The 12,659-nt window shown below is 44.3% G+C and overlaps 1 protein-coding gene across 1 annotated transcript in view; it reads right to left on the bottom strand.

Moving 5' to 3' along the window:
• Positions 1 to 3,571: 3,571 nt before the first annotated feature.
• Positions 3,572 to 12,659, bottom strand: part of DIO2 (iodothyronine deiodinase 2) — a 42,286-nt gene continuing 33,198 nt past the window's right edge. Inside the window, exon 2 of the mRNA XM_040333819.1 lies at positions 3,572 to 5,941. Coding sequence (XP_040189753.1) covers positions 5,369 to 5,941 — 573 coding nt within the window. The 3' untranslated portion in view covers positions 3,572 to 5,368. The remainder of the gene's footprint in view (positions 5,942 to 12,659) is intronic.

A 12,659-nucleotide genomic window follows, 5' to 3' on the forward strand; every position in this document is an offset into this window, starting at 1 on the left:
AGCTTTCCTTCATATATATTGTAAGATCTGGACTGTGAAAATAGAAGTTGGGAGCCCATTGCTAATGGTTGCAACTATAACGGGCCCTAAACTTTTTCTCACTATTCAGTAGATAAATTATGAAAACCTTCGTTTTTTTTTATTTTTTTACCCAACATGATATGAATGAATTAATCTGCCAATAATACATTTATCTGACGTGATAACTGCGACATTCTTACAACAGGGGCTTCCAAACGGCATCTTACAAGATGAGGGGGCAGCTGTTTAGAACGTACGCCATGCGGGTTTGTGATTTTTGGAGTGTCATCATTGCGTCTGCACTAAAAAAAAAAGTAAATGTTAACTTTTTAGACATGTTTAATGTAAATGCTTGTTCCAGTGCAAAGGATCAGAGGCCTGATTGTACCTGAGTAAAAAAAATGCAAAAAACACCTCTGACAAGCTGAGCACACAATTTAAAGGGCCTCTTTGTCCAAAACATTTGTTGGGTGCCAGTTCCCCCAGCCTTTTATCTCTTCCTAGTGGAGTTGCATCAAAAGTTTTAAGTCTGCCTTTTTTGTTTAACACTGGGGAATCCTGTAAAAAGCCTTCAGATCTCAGGACACCCCTGCTAATATTTGATTTAACTACAACTCGCACTACATCGGCCTGATGGTCAGTGGGAAAATTGTTCCTTTCATATTGATGGGAGAAATGACCCACCTTACAGATGGCTAAAAAGATTGTTTATGCAAGTGAATATGTAAAAGCAAATGTTCATTGCTTAAGGAAATACTAGTGACTTCTGGAGGAACCCTGGGTAAGAAAGGCTGGTCTAAGTTCTTGTTCGTACAATGAAGTGGAAAACTTCAAAAAGAGAATTTTTTTTTTTTTACTACAGATGAAAGAAAAAACTTGTCCCACAAAGACCACAAGAGATATATATATATATATATATATATATATATTTAGTATATTGAACTTGCTGTTTTCCACCAAAAACAGAAATAACAGCTTCAAATGAACAGGCTCTTTAATTTGTGGAATTGCATGACAGTGATGTCAGGAGGTAAAAGGGCAAATCTGGGCAAATTTAATTTTTTTTTATTTCCCATGCAGTGAGGCTGTGCCCACGTGTCATGAGGTAAAGGCTTGTGTTGTCTAGAGGTGAACACTGTGCCTATACTCGCCTGATCCTCCAGAAAAACAGCACTTTCCCACGTCCAAAGGTGGACTGTTCCTGACGTCTTCATGTCCAGAGCTAGACTATGGGTGTGATGACATCAGGAACAGTCGACTGCTGGACAGTGGAGGGGCAGGAGTCGAAGGGTTCGGTCTTGCACTGGAAGGATCGGAGAATTAGGTGAGTATTTTTCGGTTCTCTGAACCTTTAATGCATTGCATGGTAAAAGAAAAAAAAAATTTGCTCAGGGTTGAGCTTTTGTACACTGCTTTTCTCACAGGAATATATGAATTCATTCAATTGCTCTTATGAAGATCTGAAAACAGAATGAACGAGCTGTATATTCTATGACCCCGGCACAGCTGGCAGCTCCCTTGTCTGTACTTTCTTTCTGTAAACCACAGGGTCCCACTCCTGTCTCTGCCTTTCTGTAATTGTGTTGCAATGTGCCATTGACTGACAAGTCTGTGTGCTCAGTGATTGATGTGTGGGGAGAGTTGAGAGAACAGTGTGAATACAGGAGCAGATTAGCGAGATGCACATATCGATTATCAATCTCCTGAGAGTAGAGTGTTTTTTGCAGTTTGCCTACAGAACTCCTTCAGCCTGTGTATTGTGACATTTGTCGGTGCTACTTGGGCTCTGCACCTGTATACATGGTCCTTCTAATGGATATCTCCTGCACCTAGAACACATTCTTTTCCTTTTAACATAGGCCCAGATCTCAGCATTGTGCCGTCGTATCTATGCGACTGATTCTTAGAATCAGTTACGCATAGATATCCATTAGATCCGACAGGTGTAAGTCTCTTACGCCAGTGGTCATCAACCCTGTCCTGCAGGGCCCACTAACAGGCCAGACATATTTTTTTTGCCCGCTAGGTGGCGCTTCCATCGATTTCCCCGTCGAGTATGCAAATTAGCTAGATACGCGAATTCCCGAACGTACGCGCGGCCGACGCAGTAAAGTTACGATGTTTACGTTAGGCTTTTCCCGGCGTAAAGTTGCCCCTGGGTCTATGAGGTGCAGTCAATGTTAAGTATGGCCGTCTTTCCCGCGTCGAAAATTAAAAAAAATTACGTTGTTTGCGTAAGTCGTCCGTGAATGGTGCTGGACGTAATTTACGTCCACGTCAAAACCAATGACGTCCTTGCGACGTCATTTAGAGCAATGCGCGCTGGGATATTTTAGGGACGGTGCATGCGCAGTTCGTTCGGCGCGGGGACGTGCTTCATTTAAATGATACACGCCCCTACCCGCCAAATTTGAATTCCGCCGGGTGATTTACGTTACGCCGCCGCAACTTTACACGCAAGTGCTTTGTGAATGAAGCACTTGCCTGAAAAACTTGCGGCGGCGTAACGTAAATCAGATACGTTACGCCCGCCCAAATTTACGCCCATCTACGAGAATCTGGGCCATAGTTTCTAAACCTTACCATCAAACACAAATGCTTTCATAAATATTTTTCTGTGTCAGATATTTTGCTTTTTGCGTCATTTTTATTTTGTGTTTCCTATCTTTCTTGTGACGTTTCTGGTGATCAGATTGGAGGACAGTTAAAGGATGAGAGTGCCACAATACTTGAACGTGTCCAGTAAAATGTTATATTTTATGATAAGGGGTCAGAAGATAAAGCCAACACATTTCAGAGGCTCAGAACTCACCCTTCATTATGAATGCTGGCAGCGTTTCAAAATAATACTTGACGAACGTTGCACAATATAAGGATAGGGAGATAATGATTCAGGTTGACAGTCTGACACACAATCTGAATTAATATCTTCCTATCCTTCTATTTTGCAACTGTTGCCTGGTGTTAATTTGATTCAATGCCAACACTTAAGACCTGATGGATTTATGAGCCCCTAAAATACATTGACTTTATCCCCTGACCTCTATTATAAAAAAAAATGTACTTATTTGTTTTAGAGCCCTATTTTTAGCGGTGCTTTACCGTCGGATTTGTGGCGCTTTTCGGCCACTAGCAGGGCGGTTTTAACACCTGCTAGCATCCAAAAAAGGGTTAAAAAACCACCCACAAAGCGCCACTAAAGCTGCATTTTGACGGCGGTACTGCCCATTGGTTTCAATGGGCAGGAGCGCATTAGGAGCAGTGAGTTCACCACTCCTAATGCGCGCCAAAGAAGCTGCTGGCAGGACTTTTTCTGACGCCCTGCCAGCACACCGCTCCAGTGTGAAAACCCACGGGCTTTCACACTGGAGTGAATGGGGCAGCTGTTTTAGGGCGTTTTTCAGGCGCTATTTTTAACGCTATAGCGCTTGCAAAACGCCCCCCCCCCCAGTGTAAAAGGGGTCTTGGGGTGCTCTCACCCTTTTTTCTTCCAGTCAGGGATACCCCAGTTAACTAATGGCTGCCTCTAAAACTTGGATTCTAAGTTTTATTTTTTATTCGTAATTTGGGTGCCAGCCTTCTACCAGCAGGTTTTCTGTCAAAGAAGTCATTATATCAGCATAGTTTGAAGCCATTGCTTATTAAAGTGACCAAGCCAACAATTTACTATGGACTTCACCTTCAGAAGTCTGCATGGATACAGTGACCTTTTCCTTGCTTTGCCACTTATTTCTTTATTTTTTTCTTTATTTTTTGACTGTCAGTGTATTGTGCTATTCTTTGATGTAGAACAGTGGCAAATTGGGGAAAGGAGGGTTGATGTCATTGTGTCCGGTAAGATTTGATGCGTCTGAAATGTTGTAGGACCCTTTTATTTATGGCATTTCTTCTGCAAAGGTGCTCCATCATTGGCTTGTGTAATGGAGCAATACTCCTGAACAGAACAAGATTATCCACTGGGCATTCAAAGCAGAAACCTAGGGCCCAGTGAATGCCCGGGGGCAGGCAAATCCCCAACTACAAACTCTGTAACTACAGCCTCACCACTTCTGTAGTAAACTAGGGAAGTACAGTTATCCTGTAATGGAACATAGAGTGCCGCTCAAAAGCTAAGAGATGATTGGACTCCCTGAGTCGGTGGTGGAAGCCGCTCTAACTGCCGCTAGCAATATTCTTAAGTCCGGCAGGCTGGTTGTACCCAAGTTGATCGATCAGTCAAATTTTAGTACATTCAGCCTGCCAATTAACGACTCAAATCTCGCCCGACTCCTGCTGAACCAGCCGGGTTTTGAACCGTGTATGGCTGGCCTAAGTCGTCATGATCCGTTTCTGTGAAAGAGTTTGTGTGTAATTCTAGCTGGACAGAGTTTTTGTTGGAGGTGGCCTTATGACTGTAGACTGGTCCGTCACCTATAAACAAGGACTGTGCCAGACTATCCAGATTGTACAGTGCTGGGAAGGCTTTTGTTTTGGTGTAGGCCCGCATTAGACCTTTAAAGGAGTGTTAGGGTTTCTTGTCAGAATCTTGCCTAGAGCATATATCTAATTGGTGCCACAGTTGTCACCGCACAGGCCTAGGTAACCCTTGGGAGGCATATTTATGATAGCATTTATGTTCCTCTGGGTTTACACATGAAAACATTTACAAGTCATGAGTTAATTCTACTGCAGCTAACATAATTGGAACCTGCAGACTTTTTTTTTTTTCTGCTGGAAGAGCAGAGGACATCCTTTGTTGAGGTAACTGTGTCATTCCTGGATCTACAGCAACAGACATCCTGCAGAATCATAACACAATAAATAACATGCGCTACACCTGATCACTGAAAAACTGAAATAAATATGCAACAGAGGGGTTATGTGGACTGCTCGTTCCTCTTCTTACTTGATGTCATCTCCGTACAATGTTTCCCAGGAAGAGCAGAAGTTCCAACAGCTGTCAGATGTGAGCTCTGTGTCAGCTGCTTTAAGATTTTTGAAACTATTGTGACTTTTCCCTTCTTATATGTATATATTTTTTTTTTTCTGTGTGGCTCTTCACCGTGCAGCTTTTTACCACACCCTCATCTTCCAAAATTCAGCCTAGATTCTTCTGTGTATTGTTTTTAAAAGGGTGAAAACACAGCGGTTTGAGGTCTGCCAGAAACAAGGGTCACAGTGAGGATAATTTCACACATCTGGGTTGTGGCTTCTTGCAGTAAACTTTTTGTGGTTATTTTCCTGCCTTTTGGTCCTTTTTTTTAAAGTTTCCTTCTGAACATCCATAACTTTTAGGTCCTTCTATAGTCCTGTGTATGTACTATAAACAAAAATAGACTTGTTTTCTGTCTAATTCCTTCTTCATCCGTTATTTTTCTGTGCCAGTTTGTTCACTTTCTGCTTTTTTTCCAAATGTGAGCTCCAACCATTGCCTTACTTCCTGGATGTTGTAGAAGAAAGGCCCTTTACCTCCAAGGTACACAATTTTCTGTCTCTGTACGATGCACACTCTTTCAAAGGAGACCCCATAGGCCGCGTTGGTGTTATTGTCCATGCAGTCTGCAACCACCTGGCACTGTGGGGGGAGGGAATATTGCTCAAGGAATTTGTTGGCAGCAGCACAACGCTCTTCTTGGTTCCTATGCTTCTTCACTTCATAAGAGGAGATGCCAGGAGCCGCCCAGCCGTCTGAGGGATGAGCCTCATCGATGTAGACCAACAGGAAGTCGGCTACAGCGGAGAACTCTTCCACCATCTTGCTGAAGGCTGGCAACTGGCTTATAAAGGGAGGTCAGGTGGCTGATCCAAAGTTGACAACAAGAGGGCGCTCTGAGCTGGCAAAGTCTAAAAGGTGACATGGTGTGCCAGGCTTTCCTGAAGAGCTGTTTTTGTCAGTAACGTGAATAACATTGGAATTTGGAGCATCACCTCCTAGCTTCACCTAAAGAGAAATATAAAAAAAAAAAAAGTGTTAACTTACATTTTACAAAATGTAACATGCAGAAATTACTGTGATATTAAATCTTCCTTCCCCCTTTTTTTTTTTTTTTTTTTTTTTTATTAGTTTTTATTAGTCAAGTTAAATGAGTGTGCATTTTCACTGGTTTTATGTAAATTGTATTGCACTGAGGGCTGACCTCTAGGAAAATATAAAAAACAATGCAGCTCTGAATTCTATAATACACCACCATGAAAAATGCATTTAACGATGTAAGTGTCTGCATGTGACCTGGAGTCAGCCTCTTGCAGTCTCTGTACAGCAGGGCTGCAGTGCAGGAGGAAGAAAGCAGTACCAGTAGCCAATGTGCTAGCAAAGCTTTAGAATAGCTGTACCTTTGTCCCAAGAGAGTATGCATAGAATATGGTATGATATGGAGGCTCCATATACAATTTTCTATACAAAGCATGCTGAAAAGAGGAGAATGTGGTGACAAGAGAGGAGCTCATCACTGCGCTGTTTCTCCTTTCACTGTGCAATCACAGGCTGAGGTGCGTCTAGGATGACCTGGGTCCAGAAGAAGGTGGTTGAATCTGAGTACTCTTAGTGGCAGAAAAAAACTGTCAGGAAAATTAAAATCTGTATTGAAAGTGAAATATTGGAGAAAGGGCTGGTTTCTTCATTTTATCTTTTAAAGGGATATTCTTTTTTTGAAAAGAAGTATGAAGTTAATGGAAAAACAAACATACTCACCTAGGTGGATGCTGAATCTGTGGCCTCCGCTTCTGCAGTGATAACTGAGCGATCAAACACCGCTGATTGCCAAGTTCTTCCCTCCACTCTGAGCTCAGATCCAGCTGCTGGTCCAGGGTTCTAGGGTTACATCCCAGCTATAAAGTCAGGATCTTTCCCCAGCCTGGACTGGCTGAGTGATGTCAGCTGACAATGGGCTTTAGCCTACTTTCATCTGCAGACAGGCCACATGAGTGCAGAACGAACTACACTTGTTATTCTTAGGAGAAGCTTTGGCCACACTTCTCCTTTTTACAGTGAGGGAAAAAAGTTTTTGATCCCCTGCTGATTTTGTATGTTTGCCCACTGACAAGGAAATGATCAGTCTATAATTTTAATGGTAGGTTTATTTTAACAGTGAGAGACAGAATAACAAAAATATCCAAAAAAACGCATTTTAAAGAAGTTCTAAATTGATTTGCATTTTTATAGGGGATCAAATACTTATTTCACTCATCAGTGAGATTTCTGGCTCCCAGGTGTCTTCTATACAGGTAATGAGCTGAGATTAGGTGAACTCTCTTAAGGCTGGGTTCACACTGGTACGACAAATGCTCCGACATGGGGAGCTCATGTCGCATGACGTGTTTCCCTATAGAAGCCGTCTTGACTGGTCCGACACAAGTCGGTCTGACTTTGAAAATGCTCCCTGTACTACTTTGGTCCGACTGATCCTACTTCAGCCCATTTAATATCACTAAAGTCAGATCAAAGTCGGATCGCTGTCTTGCCTGGTTCAACTTTGGCATGCGACTTGTGCTCTGATAATCCTGAGCGAAAACTTCACACCACATAGAAAAAGGCATGGGTTCCCCCTCTAGGAGCATACCAGGCCCTTCGGTCTGGCATGGATCTTAAGGGGAACCCCCATGCCAAAGAAAAAACAGCCTGGGCCCCCCCCCCAAAGTCCATCCAAGACCCTTATCCGAGCACACAGCACGGCCAGTCAGGAAAAGGGGTGGGGTCGAGCGAGCGCCCCCCCCCCTCCTGAACCGTACCAGGCCGCATGCACTCAACATCGGGGGGTGGGTGCTTTGGGGCAGGGGACACCCTGTGCCCCCCACCCCAAAGCACCTTGTCCCCATGTTGATGAGGACAAGGGCCTCTTCCTGACAACTCTTGCCGTTGGTTATCTGGGTCTGCAGGCGGGGGGCTTATCAGAATCTGGGAGCCCCCTTTAAAAAGGGTGACCACAGATCCTGGCCCCCTTACCTTATGTGAATGAGTATGGGGTACATTGTATCCATTCACCTGGAAAAAAAGTGTCAAAAATAAAATTCAATACATAGGTTTTTAAAGTAATTTATTAGACAGCTCCGGGGGTCTCTACCGACTTCTGCCCTCTTCAGCTCTTCTCTGCTCTTTCTGGTTCTTCTACCTCTGTCTTCTGCCGGGTCTCCTCCGCTATCTTCTGCTCTTTTGCTAGCTCTTGCCCGGTCTTCTCCGTCTTCTTCCCTTCTTCCGATGTTGACACAACGCTCTCTCCTGCTCTAATGCCCGGTGCGCGGTATGCCACTACTTATATTGGCATGGGGCGGGGTCACAGAGTTACATCATTTGAAGGCCCCACCCCTTATGACATCACCACCTGGGGAATGATGGGTGGTGACTTCATAAGGGGTGGGCCTCCGCTACCCCTGCCCCTGCCAATATAAGTAGTGGCACACCACGCATTAGAGTGGGAGAGAGCAGCATGTCAACATCGGAAGAAGAGAAGAGGGGAAAAGACTGGGCAAGAGCTAGCAAAAGAGTGGGCAGACGATAGCGGGGGAGACCCGGCAGAACACACCAGACAGAGGGAGAAGATCCGAAGAGAGTGGAGAAGAGCCGGAGAGGGGAGAATAAATCTAAAGAGACCCCTGGAGCAGCCTAATGATTTTAAAAACGTGTAGTGTGTTTTATTTTTGACACTTTTTTTTTTTGCAGGTGTAGGGGTACAATGTACCCCATACTCATGCACTAGGGTGGGGGGCTGGGATCGGGGGGCCCCCTTATTAAAGGGGGCTCCATTATTCCAATAAGCCCCCCCGTCCACAGACCCCGACAACCAATGGCCAGGGTTGTCGGGAAGAGGACTTTGTCCTCATCAACATGGGGCCAAAGTGCTTTGGGATTGGGGGCCGCAGGGCCCACCCCCCCATGTTGAGGGCATGTGGCCTGGTATTCAGCAGAGGGGCACTCACTCGTCCCCACCCCCCTTTCCTGACCGGCCAGGCTGCGCGCTCGGATAAGTGTCTGGTATGGACTTTGAGGGGACCCCCACACAGTAGGGGTTCCCCTTAAAATCCATACCAGACCGAAGGGTCTGGTATGCTCTTAGAGGGGGAACCCATGCCATTTTTTTTTTTTTCATTTGGTGTGGAGTTCCCCTTTAAAGATTAACACAAACAACAGTGCCTGGTATTGTCGGGGATCGAAGTTGGATCCCTGTTCAATAAAGTCGGATGCATGTCAGACTTCGAGGAAGGAGGAGGGATGACAAACTTCCAGGGGACCTCGCCTCATCTCGCTGCAGCCAGGTCTCCTGGAAGTGGGGATGGTATCTTTTCAAAAACAGGTACCCCCCCCCACCCCGAAAGGTGCCAAATGTGGCCCCGGATGGGGGGGGGGGGGAGGAAGCAAACAAGCGGAGCTTCCACTTTGGAGTTGAATTCTACTTTTAGGTGCAACTCCCAAAAGTTTTTTTTTTGGATAGAGAAGGAATTGGCTACATACTGACAAGTTTTTATTACCTTCTGTGTTCCCTTTGGTGAGATTTCCCTTTTTACTTCCTGTCCCAGTGACATAAAAATAAATAACTAAAATTGTGCTTCAGGACATTGGGTATTGCTTGCCTTCAGTTGCTCTTTGTTTAGTGCTGAACAGAATAAAATATTAGCAGTGAATGTACAGTTGGCTCATGTAAAGACATTCAAATGAACACCCCTTGAGGCCTGGCTTGTTTTCACAGGTGACTTCCAGTGCCGAGTTGTGTTGGTTATTTCTTTAGTGTGCATAGCTAGATGTGTGTATTTAGTATCCATAGACCTCATGATTGAAATTCTAAGAGCCTGTATTAGACAGCCAGTTTGATTACCTTTTTTTTTTTTTTTTTTTATAGATCAAGTTTTTAGAGGGAAAGCTTTTAAAGGGCAAAGCCGACTGATTGAAATAGGGAGACACTCTTTGTGCTCTTACTGATTTAAATTTTTTGCCAAATGTGACCTGCAGTTGTCACGGTGCTGCACATGTGATCAGTTGTGACACTGGCAATGGATAGCTTGACAGTTTAGCTTAGATCACAAGCAGCTGTGACAACTATCATTTATAACATGGCTTGAATTCAACTATTTTAGAAAACCGTTAACCCAATGGAGTTGAAGAAAAAGTCTGAGCTTGTTTGACTGGGCTTCTCCTTGGGGGTTACAGAAGTGCAATTCGTTTTGCACTCCTGTGACCTGTTTTCAACAGGGAGAGGTCTGAAGTCCGATCTCTGCTGATGTCGCTGGAATCAGTCCAAGCACCTTGTCACCAGGACAATAAAATCTGGATACACAAGGTGCTTAGACTGATGCCTGTCTCGGCCTCTCAGCGAGCTGCTGAGAGCCAGAGACGGCCGCCCCCAGTCCCTCCACAGTTCAGCGCTCCAGTGATGGGGGTAGAACGGAGAGCTGCTGACTCGCAGACAGCAGCTCTCCGCTCGGGGAGCTGTGAGAACCGAGCCATTGGCAGTGTTCGATGGCTTGGTTCTCAGTGCAGAGGCTCCGGGGGACACCGATGCTGCATCCACCTAGGTAAGTGTGATAAGGAAATAAAAAAAAAACATTAAGGATTAAGGGGCTGGCTGAATTTTTATCTAACAATTGGGACTGTTCAAAAATGTTCTTTCAATCAGCGGCTGCAGCGCTGATGAGTGTATTCTGACATCGGAGGAGTCCCCACTGTCAGAATACAATAGGACAGCCAGGAAGATTCCTCCATCCACCTTGCTTGTGTGGATGGGGGGAATCTGTTTGAAAAAAAAAAAAATCAGCCCACTGGCTGATCGACAAAAAGAAAAAAAAAGCACTAATCATCTGTGGCCAGTCTTAGTTTGGCTTTAAAGGCTTCCTTAATGATGTGGGCGGGTACACAGGAAAGATGCCAATTGGCTCCTGTCAAACGCATATTATAGTTAGCATGTAGAGAAGTAGGATATGAAAATAAAATGTAGCAAACTAGAAGATTTATTCCAAAATTTTGTAGCATTATAGCAAATATCGATGGTCATAAAATCTTGGGGTTTGACTAGGCTTGGGCCCCATGTACACTCTTGCTGGTAAACATACGTTCAGAGGCAGTTGGACACTTTTTTTTTTAGGCTGCTCCTGAACTCATTCAATGTTTACTTATGTGGACATGTACACAGGTTTGTTTACTGTCCTTTTTAGGCAGTTGCGTTTATAGGCCTTTTTTGAAGGCAAAAAAATGAGTTCAGACGCCAAATGCGTTGCCAATAAAAGACAGAATCCCTTTCAAGGCACTCTGTCTAATTCATAAGTGTATTCAAGGCAACGCCCCCCAATATCTATGCGAAAAAATAAAAGCCCATAACCCCAATCGCATTCTGCGATCCACCAATCAAAACCTCCTCCAGATACCCAAAGCCAGATACAAGTCCAAAGGAGGTTGAAGATTTGCAGTCCAAGGACCCCGCCTGTGGAATGCACTACCAACCACCATCCGACTGGAGTCGGACCACTTGGCCTTCAGGAGAAAGATTAAAACCCATCTCTTCTGAGGTCAAGGGGTTCCTTACCCATGAAATGCATACAGCGCCCAGAGGCGATTCAGTTCGCATGTGTTGCGCTTTACAAGTCTCTCACTCACTCAACCCGTTTTTGCCCATTTAAAAAATAGTAAACGCGGCAAAACTGACGTTTTGAAACGTGGGTTACTATCTGTCAAGTTAAATGGTTCAGTAGAGGTTGTAAAAACGTTCCGTGTACAAGCCTTTTTTAGCTAAGTAGGCAGAATTTAACTGTTAGGCTTCATGTACGCGGGACGTTGTTCAACCTCCCCTGAACGATTTAACTTGACAGCTAGAAACCAGTGTCTAAAAATGTACATGCTGCGTTTGGCGCTTCAACTGCCTCTAAACACAGCTTCTGAACGCATTTTTTTGGGGTTCAAGAAAAACCATCTAAACGCAACTACCTAGAAACGACTATGAACGAACCAGTGTACATGTACTGATAAGATAACACAGAGGAGAGTTCAGAAGCAGTTGAAACCAGCAGCAGTGTACATGAGGCCTTAGTATTATTTACTCATGCTTTTTCCAAGTGTAGGTCATAAATACTATTTTGATCTCCTGATGTGAACGAGACCACATATCTCTTCAAAACCTCAGATCCACATTGTGGATGCTGGATGCAAAAGTGCTTAGAGAGCAAAGGAGAGCAGGAACAAAAAAAAAATGTATATGCCAAAGAGTGGTACATAAAGCCTGCACTAATTATCTAAACTGAAAAAGATCCTGCTCTTCATCATCAAAGGGGAAGCATGTTACTTCAGGGGTTTCCAAACTTTTCAAACAAAGGGCCGGTTTACTGTCCTTCAGACTTTAGGGGGGCTAGATTATGGCAATTGGGGTTCGAGAATGCCCCACACCCAGCATCAGTGAGAATAAACCTGGATGGTCAGTATGAAGAGTAGTGCCTCATTATTGGTATTGGTAGCAGGAATAGTACACCATTATTGGTATCAGCGGATGAAATGGTGCACCATAGTAGATTTCAGTGGGAGAAGTAGTGCCTCATATCATTTAGAGGAATAGTGCCCCAAAGGGCCAGTTAAAGGCTAGCAAAGGGCCTCAGTTTTGAAACCCCTGGTTTAAAGCAATGTGCACCAGAGTCTATATAGTGTCTGCCCCAAACTCTGTATAGAGAGCTGGAGATGGCTTCCTCTA

The sequence above is a fragment of the Rana temporaria genome, chromosome 13, assembly GCF_905171775.1.
Source record: "Rana temporaria chromosome 13, aRanTem1.1, whole genome shotgun sequence".
In the NCBI taxonomy this organism is placed as follows: Eukaryota; Metazoa; Chordata; class Amphibia; order Anura; family Ranidae; genus Rana; species Rana temporaria.